Here is a 26460-nt window from a genome sequence, read left to right as displayed (position 1 = left end):
ATGAAATATACTAAATGCAATTTTATGATGTCAGTTCTTGGCATTATAATCTATGTAGCTGATTTAATTGTGGACATCTGGGTATCTGTCAGGTTTTTCCACGAAGGACAGTATATTTTTGGTATTTTAACATTAAGCTTTATGCTTTTTGGAACACTTGTGGTCCAGTGTTTTAGTTATTCTTGGTTCAAGGCCGATTTAAAAAAAGCAGGCCAAGAAATTCAGCATTGCTTTCTTCTACTTCATTGCTTACAAGGAGGAGTTTTTACAAGGTGAATATGTGCTTTTGATCACTAACATTGTTTTCCTTTTACCTAAACAAGCTACCTTTTTTCTATGTAAGTAGTCAGATGTACAAAGTTTCCCTATTTGCAAGGAGCACAAAGGTTACTTGCTCCTCACTGTGGGTGTGCACATGAGTCATTGCTGTGCTGTCAGAATTTCCCAGATTCATTTAGCTAATTAAGTTGCTTTTTCGGGTATGTGCTCAGTTTTGTGTTCTGTGTATATTGTAAGCCTGATAGTGCAAATGTAGCTTATCACTTGCACCTCTGAGAGAGTACTTCACTTATTTATGCTGATTTAACTAGATGAAAAAAGCTTTACTGTAATAATGCAGTAGCCATGCAGTTAGGTAGGTATAGAAATAAAATCAACGTTAAGAATCATGTTGTTAAAACCTTGTTTTATAGTTAAACTAGAATCTAAATAGGGTCTGAGAATTCTGTGATTCTCTATATATCTGATTTTATATGACATTTTTACTATTATCTTAAATGATTTTATTGTGTTAAGACAGAATTTTTCATAAAAGTAAAGAGAAAAATATACCTATTAAAAATAATAATGTATTACTATTATTTTTTGTGGTGCTGGGGATCAAACTCAGGGTGTCATGCATGGTAGGCATTCTGCCATTGAGCCATATCCCTAGCCCTGTACATTTTTTTTTTACAGTTATATTTTGAATTTGGTCTATTTTAAGATAACATAGAGGTTAACTTTTTATTTGTTAAGAGGCAACAAATTCATGGTCATTAATTGAAAATACTAAAAGAAGGCTTTTATATTACCAATGATGCCATTACATTACTGTAGAAATTTAATGTTTTGTAAATATTAGTTTTTATTTAGTCTTTTCAAAGCTAGAGTTATTAGTTATAATATGTAAGAGGAACTAAAGGTACAATGAGAAGTTTTAAAGTCTTAGGAAATCTGAAAAGAATGTACTTTAGTTATTGATATTGGGAGTTAGTTTTGGCATTGTACAAGATGAAAATGTTTAAAGGAATGAGGTAAAAGTGTTTTTTAAAAGAATTTTATACACACATATACATCCACAACAAATATATATATATTTATTGTAGATGGACAACAAATATATATATTTGTTGTAGATGGACACAGTACCTTTATTTAGTATTTTTTTTTTTAATGTGGTGCTGAGGATCCAACCCAGTGCCTAATGGTGCTAGGCAAGTGCTCTACCACTGATCTACAACCGTGGCCCATGAAAGTGCTTTTAAATAAATAGGAGTGTAATAAGTTTTAATGAGTATTCTGTATGAGCAATAATGAAAATTATATAGTATCTGAAGGACGATAAAAATTACTTTGTAGAGAGTTTAAAAATATGGTATACATGAGTTCTTTGTTATTCTCTTAAATTTTCACATTTCCTAATTATTTTCATTGGTGTTTGAACTGATGACTCAAGATGTTGATATTGAAAGTTTGGTCCTTGTCCCTGATGCTGATCAAGGTTTTGAAAAAAAGTAAAAAGTTTTACTGCTTTGCTAGCAAAGGAGAAAGGCAATAGACTCAAGTCACAGAGGCTACCATTCAAACTACTACAGAGGGCTTTATAAAGGGAAGTATAGGCCTATTTTCCAGATATTGTCAGTAAATGTGATGAACGTTTAACTTTGTCCTTAGGAGAGCTATTTTTCTATTTCCAGGTCCAGAGTTTCTTTGTTCAGGTTGGCAGTAAACCAAAGGACAGATAACTTAGGCAGGGAAGAGTGTTTTTGTTTTCCCTTCAGTTATGGATAGGAAAGGAGGAAAGGAAAAAAATGTCAGTTTTAAAAGAAGTTTCCAGCGATTGAGCAGCAAGGTTTACATTCAAAACATAAAGTGGGCTCCTGTTGCATGAAAGGGACCTCCTCTGTTAAAATATTGCAAGATATTGTATTATAAGTAATTCTGTTATAAAAGAAGGCAAAATTGAGCAGGGTGCTATGGTGGTGCGACACCTGTAATTGCAGCAGTTGGGAAGGTTGAGAGAGGAGCAGCATAAGTTCAAAGGTAGCCTTAGGAACTCAGTGAGGCCTTCGGCAACGAAGACTCTGTCTCAAAGTAAAAATAATAATAAAAAAGAACGGGCTATGTGGCTCAATGGTTAAGTACTCCAAGTTTCAATTCCTGGTACCCCATCCCGCCAAAGAAAAAGGCAAAATTGCTTTGATGTTCATTGTTTCTTTATCAGCATAGTAATTTTATAATTTTATTTTATACTTGACAGTAAAATGTATTTTGACATATTATACATATATGGAGTACAACTTCCCATATATGAACATAGGAAAGTAATGTCTGATTCATTCTACTAACTTTCCTATTCCCAACCCTCCTCCCTTCCCTTCATTCCCCTTTGTCTAATTCAAAGTACTTCTATTTTTCATTACCCCCTATTATTGCAAGTTAGCATCCAAATATTAGAACATTTGTCCTTTGGTTTTTTGGGATTGGCTTATTTCACTTAGCATGATAGTCTCAAGTTCCATCCATTTACTGGCAAATGCCATAATTTTGTTTCTCTTTATGGCTGAGTAATATTCCATTGTGTATACACTAATTTTCTTTATCCATTCATCTGTTGAAAGCTGCTGTAAACATTGATGTGGCAGCTTTACTATAGTATGCTGATTTTAAGTCCTTTGGGTATACCAAGGAGTGGGATAAATGTGTCAAATGGTAGTTTCATTTCAATTCTTCTGAGGAATCTCCATACTACTTTCCAGAGTGGTTGCACCAAATTGCAGTTCTTCCAGCAACATATGAGTGTATCATATCCTCGCCAACATTTATTGTTGCTTTTATTCTTGATAATTGTCATTCTTACTGGAATAAGATGAAATCTCAGTGTAGTTTTAATTAGCATTTTTCTAATTGCTAGAGATATTGAACATTTTTTTTCATATATTTGTGGACCGATCATCTTTCATCTTCTGTGAAGTGTCTGTTTAGTTCCTTAGCCCATTTATTGATTGGGTTATTTGGGTTTTTTTCTTTATATATCCTGGAGATTCATGCTCTATCTGAGATACAGGTGGAAAAGATTTTCCCCCATTCTTTAGGCTGTCTCTTCACATTCTTAATTATTTCCTTTGCAATGAAGAAGCTTTTTAGTTTGATACTAGCCCATTTGTTGATTCTTGATTTTACTTCTTATGCTTTAAGAGTCTTGTTAAGGAAGTCGGTTCCTAACCCAACATGATGAAGATTTGGGCTTGCTTCTTCTTCTAGCAGGTGCAGGGTCTCTTGTCTCATGCCTAGGTCCTTGGTCCACTTTGAGTTGAGTTTTGTGCAGGATGAGTGATAGGGATTTAATTTCATTTTGCTACATATGGATTTCCAGTTTTCCCAGCACTATTTGTTGAAGAAGCTATCTTTTCTTCAGTGTATGTTTTTGGCACCTTTGTCTAGTATGAGGTAACTATATTTATATAAGTTTGTCTTTGTGTCTTCTATTCTGTACAATTGGTCTACATGTCTGTTTTGGTGCCAGTACCAAGTACTGTTATTATAGCTCTGTAATATAATCTAAGGGCTGATATTGTGATGCCTTCTGCTTCATTTTTCTTACTAAGGATTATCAGCATAGTAATTTTTGATTAAGTGTCATAAAATTATAGAGGCTCTGGACAATATGACTATCCTTTTTCTCTGATGGGCATTTAGAGTAAGGGTCAGTCTGTTTTTGATTTGCCTTTGCTTCTAGGGTACAGCCTCCAGGGCATTGGTAGCCTGGTGTGGTCTTCCTGACCCCAGAGATTCTGAACGTTTGTCTTTCCTTGGCACTATAAGACTACTAGAAACTTTGTTTTTCAAAAGTGTTCTGCTTAACCTTTACTCTCTCTTATGGTTTCAGTGTTTGGCAAATGTCTTGGGGGAAAAACTGAGTTTGAGGTCCCACAGTTCTGTCAGATCTCCAAAATCTCTGCTAATTTGTTTCTTGACAGCCCGTTGCCTAGTCAAAATCCAGAATTTCAGCCTCTTGTCCTGAGTAACAGTCAGCAAATACTCCCACAAAATGAGTATCTGTGGAAACAGCTTCCCAGTTTCTAGTTTCTATAGTAGTCTTGGCAGGACCATTGTTCTTCTCTAATATATTATTAAATCCACCTAGAAGTATAGTCCATAATGTGCAGTTCTAAGTATAAAGTAAAATAAAACCTCTATGGTTCACATGGAGAATAAAAAGACCTCAAAACACTTGAATCCCATTTATCATGTTCCCAACTTATATATTAATGTTTTTGGCACTTTAATTCCTATTTTAAATCCACTAGATGATATTATTACTGCCTTATTAAGTTGTTTTATGATGTTAAATTTTATTAATTTTGTTAATATTTACTACTCTATTTTTCATTCCCTCTTGTCTCTTAACCGTTTTGAAAAATACTGAACTTAAGGGCCCTTCTGAAATTATGACTTCATGATAATTGTTTTCTGCATCCCATATTTCCTCATACTGAGAGTAAGGCTGGAGAGCTCCCTCCCTCTTCTTTGGGGGATGCCAGGACCCTGAGAGGGAGATTGGCTCTTCCCTAGCCTGATTGGCACATGCTAACTAAATTTACATATGTGTAGCACTTGGCTTTTGTTTCTATGTATTATAACCACTTCTGTGGGACCAGTGGAGTAGCAATCTAGCAGCTTCTCTTCAATGTGATCAAACTATATAAAATTCACTTTTTCTTTATGTCAGTAGGTGACGGAATCAAGCTAGCTGGAGTCCAGGCAAGATCCCAGGGCCAGCTGATAAGATCTAGCCCAGATCACTTTTTTTCCTGCCTTTCTGAGGTCTGTCTTTTAGAATTTCATCCATAGAGGGTGTGTTGGTGATATCATCTCTTAATTTTTGATTGCTTGAAAATTGTTGTTTGAAAATTCTATAGAATTTTCTGTTGAATTCTAGATAAGTAGTTACTTTCAGTGTATTTTATTCCATTGTCTTTTGGTTTCTATTTTGGCTTTGGAGGAATTAGATTTCAGTTTTATTGGATTCTTTTGAAAGTATTTCATCTTTTTCCTCTTTGGCAACTCTTGGGTATTTTTTTTCTTTTTCTTTTTTTTTCTTCTTCTGTTTTTGTATTGGGGACTGAACTCAGGGGCACTTATCCACTGAGCCACATCCCGAGCCCTATTTTGTATTTTATTTAAAGACAGGGTCTCACTGAATTGCTTAGCGCCTAAGTTGCTGAGGCTGGCTTTGAACTTGTGATCCTTCTGTTTCAGCCTCCCAAGCCCCTGGGATTATAGGTATGCATCACTGGGCCTGACAATTTTTTTTATGCTTTAATTATTATATATTTAGGAGAAGATTTCTTTTTATTTCTCACTTGAAACTTGCTGGTCCTGTTGATTCTGTCATTTACTATCTTCCACCATTTCTGCACAATTCATAGCAATTATCTTTTTAACATTTTTTTTACTACATTTTTCTCTGTTTCTTATGGGAATCCAGTCAAATTTAAGGCAACCTTTCTTACAGCATGTAAAATGACTCTTACATGTTAGATTTTTAAATTTTAATTTTTACACTGTATTCTACAGTCTGCATAATTTTTTGAACTTTAAATAACTTCATAAGTGTTCACTTTTGTTGTGGTCAAGATATTATCCCATTCAACCACTGGGAATTTTAAATTGGATTATTCTACGTTTTATTTTTAAGAAGCTCTATTTTTTTTGAAGTCTGCTGTGTAACTTTTATAGTTTCTTGTTCACTGCAGATATTTTCAGATTTGTCATTTTTATTTTTAAACATAGCAAGTGTAGTTGTTTAATTTATAATTGTAGTATCTGAAGACATTTTAGGTTTATTACTATGGGCTCTGCTTCTACTATTGAGTGCTCATACTGCCTCATTTTTCTGTAGGCCTGGTGTCAATAATCATTTCCTGGTTATTTCACTTGAAAAAATAATGTGTGGGGCCTTCTCCAAGTCTTTCCTAAAGGCTTTGAGGTTGTTTGTAGATGATGCCTGGAGGTTCTCTCAAGTGCATTCTATACTTAATTTCATGCCTTGAAGTTCATCGGCCTACATAGGTCATACAGGATTGGGATGCAGATCTGTTCAAGGAAAATCTTGTGTCAGTAATATTTCAGTTAATTTTTAAATAAATGACTTTTATTAAGGTATAATTTTATATACAATAAAATGTACATGTTTAAAACACGGAGTTGCAAATAAAATCTTAAAAATATCGATTCTTCTAATCTGTGGTGTTTTTCTCTTCATTTAGACTTAATTTCTCTTAGTAATGTTTTCTAGTTTTTGTTGTAGAAGTCTTGTATGTATTTTGGTATAATTATCCCTAAGTATTTCATTTTTGGAGGCTATTATAAATGGTATTTATTTTTAATTTCAATTTCTAGTTGTTTATTGCTGATGAATAGAATTAGTTTTTAAAAATTTTTAATTTGTTTAATGACAACAGAATGCATTACAACTCATATTACACATATAGAGCATAATTTTTCATATCTCTGGTTGTACACAAAGTAGAGTCACATCTTTCATGTCTTCATACATTTACTTAGGGTAATTCCACCATCTTTCCTATCCCTATGCTCCCTCCTTTTCCCTCCCTCCCTCTTTCCCCTATCTAGAGTTCATTTAATCCTCCCATCTCCACCCCACCCCACATCATATTAAGCATATTATGAATCAGCATCCTTAGATCAGAGAAATTCTTTGGCATTGGCTTTTTGGGATTGACTAATTTCACTTAGTATTATATTTTCCAGCTCCATCCATTTACTTGCAAATGCCATGATTTTATTCTCTTTTATTGCTGAGTATTATTCCATTGTATATATATACTACATTTTCTTTATCCATTCATCTACGAAGGATACCTAGGTTGGCTCCACAGTTTAGTTATTCTGAATTGTGCTGCTATAAACATTGATGTGCCTGTGTAGTATGCTGTTTTTAAGTCCTTTGGGTATAGACTGAGGAGTGGGATAGTTGGGTCAAATGGTGGTTCCATTCCCAGTTTTTCAAGAATTCTCCATACTCCTTTCCATATTGGCTGCACCAATTTGCAGTTCTCCCAGCAATGTACGAATGTGCCTTTTTCCCTACATCCTTGCCAACACTTATTGTTGTTTGTATTCTTAATAGCTGCCATTCTTACTGGAGTAAGATGAAATCTTAGAGTAGTTTTGATTTGCATTTCTCTAATTGCTAGAGATGTTGAACATTTTTTCATGTATTTGTTGATTAATTGTATATCTTCTTCTGAGAAGTGTCTGTTTAGTTCCTTGGCCCATTTATTGATTGGTTTATTTGTGGTTTTTTTTTTTTTTGGTGTTAAGATTTTTGAGTTCTTTATACATTCTAGAGATTAGTGCTGTATCTGACGTGGGTGGTAAGAATTTATTGCCAATTAGTAGGCTGTCTATTCACCTGATTGTTTCTTTTGCCAAGAAGAAGCTTTTTAGTTTGAATCCATACCATTTATTGTTCTTGATTTTAATTCTTGTGCTATAGAAGTTTTATTAAGGAAGTTGGGGCCTAATCTGACATGATGGAGATTTGGGCCTACTTTTTCCTCTAATAGATGCAATTTCTCTGGTTTATAGAATTGGTTGTTTTTATACTAATCCTTTAGCATATGATTTTGTTAAGGCCACTTATTCTAGTAACTTTTCTGTGGACTCCATAGGTTCTTTATGTAGATAATCATATTATTTGTAAATAAAGAAGCCCGATTGTCTTGATTACTGTAGCTTCATAATATATTTTACATTATATACTTTTTCTTCTTTTTAAATAGAATACTTTTTTAAAGCAGTTTTAGGTTCATAGCAAAATAGAGAAAAAAGAAGAGAGTTTCCATATAATCTCTACCCCCACATACTGCACAGGGTCCTTATCAATATTCTGTGCTAGATTGGTACGTCTGTCACAATATATGAAATTACATTGACATCTTTATTATCCAAAGTCCGTGGTTTACATTGGGGCTCACTCTTTGTGTTGTACACTCTATTAGTTTTGATAAATGTATAATGATATTTTCCTTTCTTTAGAGTATCATACAGAATAGTTTCACTCTCCTAAAAATCACCTGAGCTCTCCCTGTTCATTCTTCCCTCCTTGCTAACCTTGGGCAACTACTGTTTTTTTTTTTTTCTTTCTTGGTACTAGGGATTGAACTAGGGTGCTCAACCACTGAGCTGTATCCCCAGCCCTGTTTTGTATTTTATTTAGAAACAGGGTCTCACTGAATGCCTTAGCACCTTGCTTTTGCTGAGGCTGCCTTTGAACTTTCGATCCTCCTGCCTCAGCCTCCCAAATTGTTGGGATTACAGGAGTGCACCACTGTGCCTTTCCTGTCTTGTTGTTTTTTACCTTTCCCAGAATGTCATATAGTTGGAATTATACAGAATATCACCTTTTCACATTTGTTTCTTTTACTTAGCAAAATACATTTAAAAAGTTCTTCCTTTTCATGGCTTGATAGCTCATTTATTTATTTATTTATTTATTTATTTTAGAGAGAGTGAGAGAGGAGAGAGAGAGAGAGAGAGAGAGAGAGAGAGAAAGAGAGAATTTTTAATATTTATTTATTTATTTTTAGTTCTCGGCGGACACATCATCTTTGTTGGTATGTGGTGCTGAGGATGGAACCCGGGCCGCACGCATCCCAGGCGAGCGCGCTACCGCTTGAGCCACATCCCCAGCCCTAGCTCATTTATTTTTAATGCAGAATTCCATTGTCTGGATGTACCATAGTTTGTTTATCCATTCACTGCCTCAAGAACATCTTGGTTACTTCTGAGTTTTGACAATTTGAAAGCCGCTGTAAATATCCGTGTGCAGGAGGATATTTAATCATTTAAACACTAGGAGCAGGGTGGCTAAACTGTATGCTAAAAATATGTTTAGTTTTGTAAGAAAATGAAAGGAACCACCATTTGACCCCGGTATCCCTCTCCTCTGTCTATACCCAAAGGACTTAAAAACAGCATACTACAGGGACACAGGCACATCAATGTTTATAGAAGCACAATTCACAATAGCTAAACTGTGGAACCAACCTAGATGCCCTTCAGTAGATGAATGAATAAAAGAATGTGGCATATATACACAATGGAATAATACTCAGCAATAAAAGAGAATAAAATCATGGAATTTGTAGGTAAATGGATGGAGAAGATAATGCTAAGTGAAGTTAGCCAATCCCCCCCCAAAAAATGCTGAATGTTTTCTCTGATATAAGGAGGCTGATTCATAGTGGGATAGGGAAGGGTAGCATGGGAGGGATAGATGAACTCTAGATAGGGCAGAGGGGTTGGAGGGGAAGGGAGGAGGCATGGGGTTAGAAATGATGGTGGAATGTGATGGACATTATTATCCAAAGTACAGGTATGAAGACACAGATTCGTGTGAATATATTTTGTATACAACCAGAGATAAGAAAAATTGTGCTCTATGTGTTTAATAAGAATTATAATGCGTTCAGCTGTCATATATTAATAAAAAATTAATTAAAAAAAGAAAATGCCAAAATATCTTCTAAAGTGACTGTGTAATTTCTCACCAGCAAAGGAGATTTTCTATTACTCCATATCGTTATCAGCATTTGTTGTCAGTGTTCTGGATTATGACCATTCTAATAGGTATGTAGTGGTATTTTATTTTGGTTTTAATTTGTATTTTTTCTAGTGACATGTGATGTGGAGGATCTTTTCATACACCTACTTGCCACCTCTATTTTCTTTGGTGAGGTATCTATTTGAATCTTTTATCCACTTTTTATTGGGTAGTTCTTTTTCTTATTGTTAAGTTTTAAGAGTTATTTGTATATTTCCAATAACAGTCCTTTATCAGGTATATCTTTTGCAAATATTTTTTCCAGTCTGTGGCTTATATTTTTACATTCTTAATATCCCATATATATATATATATATATATATATTTTTTTTTTTTTTTTTTTTCTGTGTTGGAGATTGAACCCATGGCCTCATAATTTGCTAGGCAAATTCTCTATCATTGAGTTACACTCCTAGCCCTTAGCTTTTTAAAATTGTTGAGTTCTATTTGTAGATATTTTGTTAAGCATTTTTGTGTCCATTCTCTTGAGGGATATTGGTCTATAATTTTCTTTTCTTGTAATATCTTTGGTAGGGTTTTTTTTGGGGGGGGGGGCTTGGAATTGAACCCAGGGCCTTGTGCATGCAAGACAAGCACTCTACCAACTGAGCTATATCCCTGCCCTCTTTGGTATGTTTGAGATTAGTTTTACATTGCTTCATAACAGAAGTTAGAAAATATTGCTTCGTTATATTTCTGAAGAATTTTGTATAAGATTTGTGTCATTTCTTCCTTATATATTTGGTAAAATGTATTGGATGATGTGAATGTTGTATGAAGATTTTTAGGAAAAATTTAACTTCTTTGATAGATTTAGAAGCATTCAGATCTTCTAGTTGACCTATATCAGTGTTAGTAAGTTATATTTTTTAGAGTTTATCCGCTTCATCAGGGAGTTTGCCCATTTCCATTTTTTTGACATGTTTTTTTTTCTAATATTCCCTTGCTATAGTTTTGATATCTATAGGATCTTTAGTGATGTCTTCTTTTCCATTTCTGATATTGGCATTTTATATTTTCTTCCTCTCCTTCTCTCCCCCTCCTCCTAAATGCAAATGCCATGATTTTATTCTCTTTTATTGCTGAGTATTATTCCATTGTGCATATATACTACAATGGTCTTAGTAGAGGTTTTTCAATTTCTTCTATCATTTCACGGAATTAGATTTTGGCTTTGTTAATTTCTATTGCATTTTCTTCCTAGTTTATTTGATTTCTGCTTTTATCTTTTTAATTTCCTTCCATATTCTTAGGATTTAATTTGCTTTTCTTCATCTATTTCATTTCTGTAGAAACTTATTACTATTAACCATTTCTTCTTTTTTAATGAAAGCATTTAAACTATGACTTTCCCATTAACCCTTGCATTAGCTGTATCACAGACATTTTGATATGTTTTCATTATCCATAAGTTCAAAATACCTTTTAGCTTTCCTTGTGATTTCTTCTTTTACCCAAGGGTTAGACTACTGAAAAAATTTTAAAATAATTAGATGTTTTTGTAGATATTGTTAATATTAATAATTTAACTTCTTTGTTGTCAGATAACATTCTTATGATTTCAATCTTTAGAAATTTATTTATACTTGTCTTATTGCCTAACATACAGTCCATCCTTTTGAATGCTTCATGTGTACTTGGAATGTGCATTTCTGCAACGATAGGTTGTAGTAGTCTCTAAATGAAATTTAGTGAGTGTAGTCAGTAGTTATACAGGCATTATGTGGACTTACTGATTTTATACTTAGTTGTTAGTGTTGGGAAAAATGTGTAGAAATAAAATATGTAAATTTAATTGGATAATATTTTTTCATATGATGGTCAGGCTTAGGCCATACTTTACTATGGCACATAATTTGGAAGAGTTTAACCTCTTCTGTAATGGAATTGAAATCTTCAGAAATATATTGATATAAACATAGAGTTGGGTACTGGGAGAATTTTAAAATGTTTCAATTTATGTCTTCAGTCTCCCACAGTCTTTGATGTGACACAATACAAGATCTAATTCCTTCTAGCCAGAATATAGTCTGAAGTGATAATGTGAAAGAGTTTTGTTTCCAGAGTGGTATTTCTTTTCCCCCTAAATTCAAACTACAAGAACAAGAGAACATTTTTTCTGTACACCATATAAATACACCACAGATTTTTTTTTGTTTGGAAATTAACTAGAATCAAATAGAAAGTGATACCCGGGGTCCTAGGGTTGTAGCTCAGTGGAGGAACACTTGCCTAGTACATGTGAGTGCACTGGGTTTGATTATCGGCACCACATAAAAATAATAAAATAAAGGTATTGTGTTCATCTACAACTAAAAAAATATTTAAAAAAGAGAAAGTGATACCCAGTGTATGCAGTATGACACCATAAAAATTTTATTAATTTTGGAATTGGGATAGTTTAATATATCATGTTATGGCTATATTTCTAGGTAGGATATCAGACAAGTAGATAAATTTCAAATGAATCAAATATCTAATATCAAAAATCATAGAAGTACTTTTATAACTTTGGGATGGGGAAAGCCTTTCTAGCCATGACTCAAATTCTAAACTTTCAAAAGGTAGATTTGACTGTAAATGAAGTTCATGTCAGTAAACAAAAGCAAAAACCACTGGACAGACAAAGACAAAAGCAAAGTCAAAAGAAAAACAACAGGGAAAAATATTCATACCTTATAGCAGATAAAGGGCTTGTCCTCCAATGTTTAAAGAACTTCTAGAAATCAAAATTAAAAGACCATCCATTCACTAGAAAAATATGGGGAATATAAGAATAGTTCACACAAAAGGAAAGACAATGATCTTGAGTTGTATAAAACATGCTAAGCCTTATACATAATAAAAATGCCAATTAAAACAACATGGAAATATTATTCCTTATCTACCAAATTGGCAAAAGTCCCAGTGATAAAACTCTGTCTTTGTAAGGCATCGGAAAACAAGTATTCTCATACCTTGCTGAGTATGTGTTGGTACAATATCTGTGGATGGTACTTTGATATGTTGCAAGAATATAATGTACTTTTAGTCACAGAATGTCCTCTTATAGAAATTTGTCCTACTTGCATACATGTAAAATGACATATGTACACAAGTCTTTAATTGTATCATTACTTTTAATAGCAAAATACTGAATACAATTTAAATGTCCTTTCATGGAGTTTTGTTATATATGCAATGGCAAACTTCATAGCAATTATAAAAATGATAAAGTACTTTATATACTGAAATGAAAAGATCTCTAAGACATATTTTTAAGTGTAAAGACAAGATGCAGACAGACCTTATTTATCTCTGGTAATATTATTTGATTTGAAGTCTATTTTGTGTGTGTGATGTTAATATAGCCAAATTAACTTTTTTGTGTATGATTTTCTTTCAAGTTGTGTCTTTATATTGAGAGGGAATCCTTTGCTAAACACATAAAGTTTATAGCTTGCTTTTTAATTGAGTTTGAAAATCTCTGCTAATTGAAATGCTTAATATATTTACATTTAGTGTAATTATAGATTTGGGTTTCTTCTGGATTGTGTTATTCCTGGTGAGAGATAGTCAACTTTTCATTGTTTTTCTGTGAGAATGTGTCTTTTCTCTCTGTTTTAAATATTTTCTCTGTGTACTTGATTTGTGGCAATTTAAGAATGATGTACCTATTTTTTGTTTCTGCTTGGGTTTATTGAATATTTTAGATCTGTATGTTTTGGTTTTTGATTAAATGTGGGAAATACTTTTTTCACCATTATTTTGTCATAATTTTCCCCTGTTCTCTTTTTCTTCTGTGATTTCATTTATACATTTGTTACTGAAACTCTGTTCATTTTCCCCCTGTATTTTTCTGCATTTTTTGTTTGATGATTTCTATTGTCTTAGTCTGGTGAGGCTGTTATTACAAAATAGAGTAGACTGTGGGGCTTTTAAACAAGAGAAATTTGTTTCTCACAGTTCTGGAGGCCGGGAAGTCTAAGATAAGGTACTAGTAGATTCAGTGTTTAGTAAGTTCCTGCTTTCTGATTCATAGATGATGCCTTCTAGTTGTGTCTTCACCTGATAGAAGGTCAAGGCCCTGTCTGTGGTCTCATTTGTAAGAGCATTCATCTAGTTGTCTCCCAAAGCCCCCTGCTCTACCAGATACAGCCTATGAATTTGGGGTAGGGTACAGGAATTTCAATCTATAGCATGCATCTTAAGTTCACTGATCCTTCCTTTATTTGTGTCCAATTTGCTATTACTTCCATGGAATGAATATTTGATTTTACATATTGTATTTTTTTTGTCATAAGACTTCCATTTGCATCAAGGAGCTTGATATCAAATCAGAGACACGGCGTCTGATACAAGAAAAAGTTGGCTACGACCTACATACTGTGGGGTCGGGCTCCAAATTCCTCAATAGGACACCCATAGCACAAGAGTTAATAACTAGAATCAACAAATGGGACTTACTCAAACTAAAAAGTTTTTTCTCAGCAAAAGAAACAATAAGAGAGGTAAATAGGGAGCCTACATCCTGGGAACAAATCTTTACTCCTCACACTTCAGATAGAGCCCTAATATCCAGAGTATACAAAGAACTCAAAAAATTAAACAATAAGAAAACGAATAACCCAATCAACAAATGGGCCAAGGACCTGAACAGACACTTCTCAGAGGAGGACATGCAGTCAATCAATAAGTACATGAAAAAATGCTCACCATGTCTAGCAGTCAGAGAAATGCAAATCAAAACCACCATAAGATACCATCTCACTCCAGTAAGATTGGTAGCCATTATGAAGTCAAACAACAACAAGTGCTGGTGAGGATGTGGGGAAAAGGGTACACTTGTACATTGCTGGTGGGACTGCAAATTGGTGCGGCCAATTTGGAAAGCAGTATGGAGATTTCTTGGAAAGCTGGGAATGGAACCACCATTTGACCCAGCTATTCCCCTTCTTGGTCTATTCCCTAAAGACCTAAAAAGAGCATGCTACAGGGACACTGCTACATCGATGTTCATGGCAGCACAATTCACAATAGCAAGACTGTGGAACCAACCTAGATGCCCTTCAATAGACAAATGGATAAAAAAAATGTGGCAGTTATACACAATGGAATATTACTCTGCATTAAAAAATGACAAAATCATAGAATTTGCAGGGAAATGGATGGCATTAGAACAGATTATGTTAAGTGAAGCTAGCCAATCCCTAAAAAACAAATGCCAAATGTTTTCTTTGATATAAGGAAAGTAACTAAGAACAGAGTTGGGAGGAAGAGCATGAGAAGAAGATTAACATTAAACAGGGGTGAGAGGTGGGAGGGAAAAGGAAAGAGAAGGGAATTTGCATGGAAATGGAAGGAGACCCTCATGGTTATACAAAATTACATACAAGAGGAAGTGAGGGGAAAGGGGGGAAAAAACAAGGGGGAGAAATGAATTACAGTAGATGGGGTAGAGAGAGAAGATGGGAGGGGAGGGGATGGGGGATAGTAGAGGATAGGAAAGGCAGCAGAATATAACAGACACTAGTATAGCAATATGTAAAACAGTGGATGTGTAACCGATGTGATGCTGCAATCTGTATACGGGGTAAAAATGGGAGTTCATAACCCACTTGAATCAAAGTGTGAAATATGATATGTCAAGAACTATGTAATGTTTTGAACAACCAACAATAAAAATTAAAAAAATAAAAAATAAAAAGCAATGCTGTGTTAAAAAAAAAAGAAAATCCAGAAAACTTGGAAAGATGGGATACTGTTAAGGGGATAAGCTCTAATACATATTAAAATATTATGGTATTTGTATAAGAATAGACCAGTGAAAGAGAAAATAAAATTCAAAAAATATTTTATAACATAAGGTAATTGAGTAGAAAAATGGGTTGTATTTTGTAGAAGAAAATTTGGATTATTCTCTTAAAGACACTGAAGCATTGGGTGATCATCTGAAAAAAAACTTGAAAAAGTGTACCACTAGAATTATAAGTATGACATAAACTCAAAAGCTATGAAAAAATTATAAATTAGTGTATTTAAATAGCAAACACCATACAATCCAAAACCAAACATCTTTTCTTTTTACTATTCCAGGCTTTTTATTTTTTATTTGTTCTTTTTAGATATACATGACAGTAGAGTATATTTTGACTTATTATACATACATGGAATATATCTTACTCCAATTAGAATTCTGTTCTTGTGGTTGTACGTGATGTGGAGATTCACTGTGGTGTATTCATATATGAACATAGGAAAGTTAGGTCTGATTCATTCTACTGTCTTTCCTATTCCTATCCCTCCTCCTTTCCCTTCATTCCCCTTTATCTAATACAATGAACTTCTGTTCTTCCCTCCCATCCCCATTATTGTATGTTACTATCCACGTATCAGAGAGACCATTTTGACCTTTGTATTTTGGGGATTGGCTTATTTCACTTAGTATGATAGTTTCCAGATTCTTCCATTTACTGGCAAAAGGCATAAAATATTTCATTGCGTATATATACCACATTTTCTTTATCTATTCATCTGTTGAAGGACACCTATGTTGTTTCCTTAGCTTAGCTATTGTGAGTTGAGCTACTATGAACATTGATGTGGCTGTGTCACTGTAGTATGGTGTTTGTAAGTCCTTTGGGTATAAACCAGGGAATGGATGACTGGGTCAAATGGTGGTTTCATTCCAAATTTTTTGAGGAATCTCTATACTGCTTTCAATAGTGGTTACACAGCAAATGTGCCAACATTTATTGTCACTTATAGTCTTGATAATTGCCATTCTGATTGGAGACCCGAAATCTCAATGTGGTTTTAATTTGCATTTCTCTAATTGCTAGAGATGTTGAAAATTTTTTCATATATTTGTTGATTGTTCATATTTATTCTTGTATAAAGTAACTTTTCAGTTTCTTTGTCCATTTTTAAAAAAACAGACTTCCATTTGCTCTTTTATTCCATTTTTCATCTCTTTCCTGAATTTCCAGTCTTTGCAATCTTTACAATTATTACATACTTTTTTTTCTTAGAGACTTAAAAAATTATCATGGTTAAAATTTTCATTTACTAATTTCAGGATCTGGGTCATCAATAGGTATGTTTCTATTAACTGATATGTTTCTGTTAACTTTTTAAAAAAATCTTTATTGTGAGTCTCATATTCCTGTTTATTTGTATGTCAAGTAATTTTTTATTGTGTTGTAGATATTATATGTAAGTGATAATTTGTAGAGACACAGGTTTTTCTTTATCTTCTGATAAGAAAGAAGACAGTTAAATTAGTGGCAAATTCCTTTGATGTTTTACAGAGGCTTCATATAGAATGTAAAAGGGAAGGTCTATTTTGCTTTTGGCCTTAGTCTTAGGGGAATATCTCATAGTTCTGAGATATGGTTTTTACTTCTAAGGCATGGCACTTATGAGGTTCCTGAGGAATGCCTGAGATTATTACTAATCCCCTTAAATTTGCTGAGATTAAAATTCTAAACTACCTATGGTAGATAACTGCTTAAATCTCTGCTAAGATTCCTTCTGTTTCCCTACTCCCCCTCAATTTCTTGAGTCTTGCTTCACATATGCACAATAAGGGATTAGCCAAAGATTTGAAAAAAGTATATGCAGATTTTGGCAGTCTCTATTCTGTGGCTCCTTGTTTTGGGAGATTATTCCTTAGTTTCTAACCACTATGGTAAACTCAAACTCAGTCCTCTAACTCTTTGGGCAAATAAGGTTATATATTTCCTTTGTGCCATTTAGATTGTGCTGTGCCTTCAGAGGAAAAGCTAGACAAATGTGCAAACTCATGTAATATGGTTTTCTTCTTTTAAGTGTTGAGTGCCTTCAAGTTTTGTCCTACTTTTAGTTGTTCTTGTGTACCTTTTAAAAAAATTTTGTCCAGAATTTATTGTTTCATATCAGTAGAAACTTTTGCCTGATAAAAGGTAATTCATCATTCCTGGATGATGTTAATTTTTTATCTCAAATAAAATAGTATGTAGGGATAAACAATGCTAGGTAAGCACCCTCTGTTTCTTTTCTTTGGCTTGTTCACCGTTTGTCCCTGAAACAGTGCTCTGTTGATTAAAAAAATTATATTCATATTTCCCTTCCCCATGAATTTATCCTCAGAAAAGCAGAACTTCCTGTAGATTTGCCATTTATTATTATGATGTTGGGCTAAACTATTCCCTGAAGTCACTGGAAATTTGAATGTAAACATTTGTAAATAGCCCAGTTTTGTTTTTAAATGAACACTTACATAGTACTTAACTTGTGCTATGTCTAAGCATTTTATATATAAATAAATTAATCCATTTAATAATCCATCAGTCCAGTGAGAGTGGATATGATGATTAGCTCCATTTTCCAATTAGGAAACTGAAGCAAAAAGAAATTAAGCTAGGAAGAGGGAAAGCCAGGATTTGAATCCAGGCATTCTGGTACTATTAGAGTACTCTTTTATTACTTACTTTTTGAGATGGGAGTCTCCCTGTGTTGCTCAGGCTGGTTTTGAACTCCTAGATTCAAGTGATCCTTACACCTCAACCTTCTAAGTATCTAGGACTTGAGGCACATTTCACCATCCCTGGCGGTCTGTACTCTTTAGCTACTGTGCTCTGCTGCTGCTTCTCCCAGTTTATGCTGCCTATACTAATTATTCTCTGGGTATGTAACTGTTAATATTTATGAATTTTTCAAAATTTTTAATAGTATCTATCTTTTAGTTTATAAACCATATCAAAGAACAGGAATCACATATTCCCTATTGTGATATATGCTCCCAAAGACTTAAGCACAACTTCCCCATAAATCTTGTGGATAAATACTAGACATTAATCATTTTTCTTCTTTTTTCACAATATTGTATTTATATTTCTTAATCAGTACTCATTTCTTCTGCCTTGTATTGCAACTAGTATTTCATAGATTTGACATTCCAATTAGGTTGTAAGATCATTGAAATAGAGACCATGCCTTCATCATTTTTGTAGACATTTGTTTCTACTCTGGCATCTAGCCGATACTTAGTACATTATGCTATTCCAAAAATGGGATTCACTATAATATTTTCATACAGGCCTATATTGTGCATTCACCTTCTTCTATCTCTCTCCCTTCCCTCCTTTCCTCTCATTCCCTTCTCAGTTCCTAATAATTTCTCTCTTACTTTTAGGTCATCTTTTTTTTTTTTTTTTTTTTTAGTTTCCACATATAAAAGATACCATGTGATACTTGGCTTTCTGTGTGTGACTTATTTCACTTAATGTTGTGATATCCTCCAATTCTACCCATTTTTCCTGCAAGGACAGAATTTCATTCTGTAGGGCTCTATCGTGTGTGTGTGTATGTATGTGTGTGTGTGTATATATACACACACACACCATGTTTTCTTTATCTGTGCAACTATTTATGGTCATGTAGACTGATCCCCATATCTTGGTTATCATGAATAATGCAGCAATAAACATACGGTAGTTCTGTTTTTTAGTTTTTTGAGGAACTTCCATACAGTTTTCCACAGTGGTTATTATAATTTATATAATCTCCAATAGTGTAGATGGCCTTTTATTTTTCCACATCCTTGCTAGCATTTGTTTGTTTGTTAATGGTCATTCTCAATGGAATGAGAATATATCTTATTGTAGTTTTAATTTACATTTCCCTGATGGCTAAAGATATTGAGCACTTTTTATATATTTATTGTCAAAATTGTATTTTTTATTTTGAGATTCTGTTCAAATTATTTGTCCATTTTTTGATTTGAGTACATTTTGTTATTTTTTTTAGTTCTTTATAATATTCTATTAATCCTTTGTCTAATGAATAGCTGGTAAAGATTTTCTCCCTTTCTGTAGATAGTTGCTACTCTGTTGATTGCTTTATTTGCTGTGTAGAAGCTTTTTAATTGGATGCAATCCCATTTGCCAATTCTTTTTGCTTCATGTGCTTTTGGAGCTTATCCAGAAAACTGTTGATTGTGCTGATGTCTTGAAGCATTTTATGTTTTCCTCAGTAGTTTCAAAATTTGAGCTCTTACATTAAGGTTTTGATCCATTTGGAGTTGGGTTTTGTATAGGTAGAGAGATAGGGGTCTCCTGTATATGGATATCCAATATTCTAAGCACCATTTATTGAAGAGAATGCCTTTTCTTCATGAGTATTTTTGCCAAGAGATCAGTTGACTGATCAGTTCTTTCTTTTGCTTCATTGGTCAGTGTTTCTGTCTTCATGACAATTATCATGTTGGTTTTATTAATATGACTCTTGTGTCCTGAAAAATGGTATTGTGATGCCTCCAGCTTTGTTCTTTTTTTCAGTTTTGCTTTGGCTATTTTCTACTGTCTTTTTATGGAAAAAGTGTGATGAGCTTTCATTTATTCATTCAGTAAATGTTTTTGAGCACCTGCCATGTGCCAGGTATTGTTCTAGTTATTTAGTTTGTATCAATGCACAAAACAAATTCTCTCTTTTCATGTAGATTACATTTTTTGAGAAAGTAAAGATAACCAAAATAAATACTGTGTTGTGGTATTACAAAGAAAAATAATAAAGATATAGAATGTGTGTTCTGACAATTCTAAGTAGAAGTGATAATTGAATAGAGACCTGAATTTTTATAGGATCTGAGGAAGTCCCACATTTTTGTCTGAACAACCTGGTGAATATTTAGGGAGGAGTAAGAAGCTCTTGTGTGCTATTGCATGATAGAAGGACTATAGATAACAATAATGTACTTTATATTTCAAAAAGCTAAAAGAAAGGGTTTTGAATGTTTTCACCATAAAGAAATGATAAGGATTTGAGGAGATGATATGTTTAACCTGATTTAAACATTATACAGTGGTATATTTTTATTGAAATACTCATGATACTCCTTAAATGCATATTTTTATATTGAATTTAAAATAAATTTAAATTTATAAAAATGTATGACTGAAGTTAAATGTTCATGTTTACTTTACAGGTATTGGTTTGCCTTAAAAAAGGGTTACCACGTGGCTTTCAAATGTAGTAGCAAAACGAATAGCTTCACCGAAGAGCAAATTGATCAACATAAAGAAGTTATAGATAGAGTGACTGATTTGAGCATGCTCAGGCTATTTGAGACCTACCTGGAAGGCTGCCCACAACTACTTCTTCAGCTCTATATCTTTCTGGAACACGGACAAGCAAATTTTAGTCAGTGTAAGTCTTTATTAACACCATGTTAGATGTTGGATGCCACTGAAATCTTATATCAACTATATAACTCTCAGGCAGGTTTTAGAGTTTTCAATCCTTTAAAAATTATTTTTTGAAAAGTAAATTCAGTAATATGGTTCAGATATTAAAAAATATAAAGATATATTGCCTCATTTTCTCTTCTTCCTATTCCTTCCTTTGTCTGCCAAGAAAGGAAATCACTGCTGAAGGAAGGCTGACTGTATAATGAGATGTTAAGATCAGGCAAGCTGACTGAAAATTCTAGTCATGCCACTTATTAACATCAGTAATTCAAGAAAACCTTGTAAACATGTCCCCCTATGTTTAACCTAGATGTATTCTTAACTCAAGTTTTCCTTAGCCAGATCCCCAAAATGCCCAAAGCCATTTCAGTTTTCTAAGGCAAAATATGAGGAGTGTAAATCGGAGGAAGAGACAGGGAATTTATCAACTGTAATTAAAATGTCTTATTTGCAAATTTTATAAAACTATGGCAAAGTGAACACATTGCTAGGACTTTGCCAGGCTTGAAGGAGATTGAGCAAGTGAGGGTCCTTGAAATTTAAGTTTTACTACCTTTGTGATAAATCCACCTCTTAGGTAACAGTATTGATTATCTTTAAACATTTTTATGTTTAATATGAATACTGTGGTTTCTAGGGAAATGATCAAAGAATAATATCAGAGCATATAATTGAAGGATGTGGGTTATTAAGTTGAAAGGTTGAATAAAAATGGCTCACCAAGCTCATTGTTATCATTTCAGCAAAGCAAAGATAAAATTCTAGAAGATTTGAGAAGGAAAAAAATGATCACTTACTAAGATAGAGAAACCAAATGGGATTAACATTCTTAACTGTAACAGTTGAAATTGGAATAACAGTGACGATTTCAAAGTTTCAATGGAAAAAAAATCAACTTTTAAATTCTATTTTTAACAAAACTGTGTCTCAAGAGTGAGAAAGGAGGGGCTGGGGTTGTAGCTCAATGGTAGAGCACTTGCCTTGCATGTGTGAGGCACTGGGTTTGATTCTCAGCACTGCATATAAAAAAATAAAGGTTCATCAACAACTAAAAATAAAATAAAATAAAAAATAGTGAGAAAGGAATAAAGACTTTTTGAGCCCTAACATGGTCTCAAAATATTTAGCTTTTGTGCAACATGAGAAGGAACGAGAATCAGGAAATAGGACATCAACACAGAAGAGAGGTGAAGGGAAGTTCTGGGATGATAGGAAGCAAGCCTCAAGAATAATCTACAACAGACACTAGTATAGCAATATGTAAAACAGTGGATGTGTAACCGATGTGATGCTGCAATCTGTATACGGGGTAAAAATGGGAGTTCATAACCCACTTGAATCAAAGTGTGAAATATGATATATCAAGAACTATATAATGTTTTGAACAACCAACAATAAAAATTAAAGAAAAAAAAAGAATAATCAGCCTAGGGCTCTGGTTATAACTCAGTGGTAGAACACTTGCCTAGCATGTGTGAGGCCCTGGGTTCGATCCTCAGTACCACATAAAAATAAATAAATAAATAAATAAAAGTATTAAAAAATACAATAGCATTATTAAAAAAAAGAATAACCAGCCTAGAGCAGGAGGATGGTATTAGAAAAAAATTGGAGGGGGATATAAAGGAAAAGAAATGAGAGATGTATACACAGAGGTTTTCTCAATCAGTTTGAAGTATTTGCTAGGAAATAGGGATAGGGTAAAAAAAATAAGCAAGTGAGCAAAAGCAGAGTTTACTGTAGAAAAAATGTAATGTTTTAAAGAAAAGAAAATATAATCAGAGTGACTGAGCAGTTAAAAAACCAAAACCAAATCAAACCAAAAGTCCCTGTATATTTAAGTAGTTGTAATAAAGTAAAATAAATATTGATTTTACCAAATGTTGTGATGTTACTCTTTTAGAAAGAGATAAATGGAGGCTATGTGGAATGCACATATGTACTAAAATGTCTTCTTTCTAAATAGAAAATCAGTAAACAATGTTTAAAACAGATAAGTTAAACATAATACATATTTTAGGTAGAAATAACTACCTGTTACAGTAGAAACTTAGGAGAACTGATAGTGATTTCTTCTGGGGATTTAAATTAAGTGGTAAGGAAGGGTAGAAAAGGGTACTGCTGTTTTTCTAGTAAAGTTTGTAGAAATGTTTAGCTTTTTAAATTATGTGTATGTATTAATTTGATAGAAATTAAAACCAATTATAAAAATAGCTCATAGGACAATTTAGGAGAAAATGATGTTTTTAATTCAAATGTTTTTGAATTAAAGAAGAAAAGAAGTCCTACTAGTGAGGTCCATTGTGTCATGTGCCAAAACCAAGAAAGAGTATACAGAGACATTTTTCAGGTCCTGTTCTCATTATCCTCATCAGTAGATAAATTGTTGTAAGTCTAGCTATCATATAGACTTCCAGTGGGGTTTAATTAAAATTACTAGCACTCTGTAGTCTCTAAATTATTTCATTTTAGTTTTCTGATGCTTTGCTTTTGCTTTATGGAAGTCCCTTGCTTTAACTGTGGGGCTAATAATAACTTGCATTTCCAAAATAGTAATGAATTTATTCTTCTGTTCCTTATTAGGGAAAAATGGGGTAAAGATGTCAAACCTATAGAAGTTTGGTTTTAGAGTATATTTGTTCATTTGAGTCATTATCTTCAGGATATGAAAACTTGAGCTTGTTAATGTTTTATACTTATGTTAAATTTTCTTTTTAACTGCTCTTCTTCTCTGCACCATGAAGCTGTACCTTGTGAATTAGGTATATATTCAAGGTCAAAATTAAAATGTCTGGAAAACTTAGAATTATACTTGTTTTTAAACAACCAGAGTATGCAGTTTTCATTATTCCAATTGCTTAATAAAATTTGTTCAGTGAATTATTCAGAAGCACTTCAAAGCAGCCTGATGGTAGTGAATTAGTATACCAACTTTGGAATCAAGAAAATTTAGATTCAAATCTCAGTTCTATAATTTTTTAGTTATGTGACTTTGACCAAGTAATATATTTTGTCAAGCTTCAGTTCCCTCACATGTAATATGGGAATATTATCTCCAAGGATTAGATAAGTAAATTGCCTGAATGTGTTTGTGAGACTCTATGTATACAGATAAAGCATTTATGGCATCTAGTAATATAATATTGCTATTACTATTCCTGTAACAATAGGTCTTTTTTATTTTTTGTTTTGTAGATGCAGCTATCATGCTTTCTTGCTGTGCCATTTCTTGGTCAACTGTTGATTTTCAAATAGCTTTAAGAAAATCCTTGCCTGATAAAAATCTCCTTAATGGATTCTGTCCCAAAGCCACCTATCTCTTTTACAAGTTGTTTACATTATTGTCTTGGATGCTTAGTGTTGTACTTCTATTGTTTGTAAATGTTAAGGTTGGATTATTTATGTTGTTATTACTTTGGATTGTAGGTTTAATATGGGCATTTAAAGAACAAACTCAGTTTTGTAATTCCAAAAGTATGGAATTCTTATATAGAATTGTTGTTGGATTTATTCTTGTCTTTACATTTTTTAATATTAAGGGACATAATACTAAATGTCCAATGTCTTTTTATTATGTTGTAAGAGTGCTGACCACACTGGGTATATTGATTGGGTTCTGGGTTTATCCACTTTCTATTTTTAATTCAGATTACTTTGTACCTATCAGTATCACTTTAGTTCTTTCTCTTCTCCTTGGGATTATTTTTCTTATTATTTATTATGGGGCTTTTCACCCAAATAGAAGTGAAGAAACAAAATATGACGAAACTGATGGAAGATATGTTCAAAGAGATTGTAGAATGAAGTATTTCCTAATGGAATAGCTATTAATTTATAAGATATGTTTTATTGTTACTTGTTTCATTGGTTAGTAAAGAAAAATATGTGTTATGTGTGTATTGTCTCTTTATTTTTGCTACCTTTAATTTGAGAATGGTTCTGGTACATTAATTTTGAATGTGAGAGAACATAATGATATTTTATTATTTAAATTATTATTATTTGTGTTTTTTGTGGTTCTGGGGATTGCATCCTGGGCCTTGTGCATGCTGGACAAAGTATTATACCACTGAGCTCCAGCTTCTGCCCTCTTATTTGGTTTTGAAGGTCGTGAGTACAAAGATGTTTTCTTACTGTATCTGGTAAAGCTACCATCTTGAGCCCGAAATGGAAGAAATAATCTGGTTCCCATAAAGGCTGGCCTTGAGCTATTCTCCAGGTTTTCTCTGATTGTTCCTAAAACTGCTCTACCTGTTGTGGAGAACTACAAGGGGAACAAAAGAGCAGAACACCTTGTTCTTCTTTTCTTTACTGTCTTGATTCATTGCATGTATTTTGAGTTGGGGACAGATTAAGTAGAAGAAAAGGGAATGGAGGGAAGGTGAAGAAATTAAATTCTTTTTTATTTTTTACTTTTTTAATATTTATTTTTTAGTTTTAGGTGGACACAATATCTTTATTTTATTTTTATGTGGTGCTGAGGATCGAACCCAGTGCCCCAAGCATGCCAGGCGAGTGCACTACCATTTGAGCCACATCCCCAGCCCAAGAAATTAAATTCTTGGTGAGCACCTACTCTGCTGCTTTTCATGAATTTCCCAATTCAGTAAATATGAAAGAAAATTTGCATGCATTTGAGAGGATTGAAAATTTCATTATTTACTTATTTTTTAGATTTTCTGAATAAAACTAAAATAATTTTATTAATTAATTAGGTATGACAGCAGAATGCATTTTGATTCATTGTACACAATTGCAGCACAATTTTTCATTTCTCTGGTTGTACACTATGTAGCATCGCACCATATGTGCAGTCATACATGTACCTAGGGTAATGATGTCCATCTCATTCCACCATCTTTCCTGCCTTCATGCCCCCTCCCCACCCTTTCCTTTTCTTTGCCCAATCAAAGTTCCTCCATTCTGAATAAAACTAAAATTTTATTCTTGATATATTAATTCTATTTATGCTAAAAGTTATAATATTTTATTTGTATTAGATGTGTTTTAAAAATATGGTAAAAATTATATATCAAAATTTACCATCCTAACCATTAAGTACAGTTCAGTAGTGTTAAACTGTATTTGCTTTGTTATACAACAGATCTCTAGAACTTTATCCTCTTGCAAAACTTAAGACTGTATATCCATTGAACAATTACTATTTTTCCCTTTATCCTCCTTTAGATATCTCATGTAAGTTAAATCATGCAGTATTTGTCTTTGTGACAGGCTTATTTAATTTAGGAAAACTTCCTCAGTGTTCATCCCTATTAAGAGTATGTAATAGCATTTCCTTCTTTTTTTAAGGCCAAATAATATTCTATTACATATATGTGCCACATTTTCTCTATTCAT

At 33.2% G+C, this 26460-nt stretch overlaps 1 protein-coding gene across 1 annotated transcript; it reads left to right on the top strand.

The window, feature by feature from the left end:
* On the top strand, positions 1-24926 carry Xkr9 (XK related 9). The gene is made up of 3 exons (XM_026397319.1): positions 1-272; positions 20841-21061; positions 24298-24926. The coding sequence occupies exons 1-3, from the start codon at positions 1-3 to the stop codon at positions 24924-24926; spliced, it is 1122 nt and encodes a 373-aa protein (XP_026253104.1).
* Positions 24927-26460: the final 1534 nt, after the last annotated feature.

This window comes from Urocitellus parryii, chromosome 7, assembly GCF_045843805.1.
Source record: "Urocitellus parryii isolate mUroPar1 chromosome 7, mUroPar1.hap1, whole genome shotgun sequence".
Classification (NCBI taxonomy): domain Eukaryota; kingdom Metazoa; phylum Chordata; class Mammalia; order Rodentia; family Sciuridae; genus Urocitellus; species Urocitellus parryii.
Note: the sequence above shows the minus strand (reverse complement) of the source record. Positions and strands in the feature narration are given on the sequence as shown.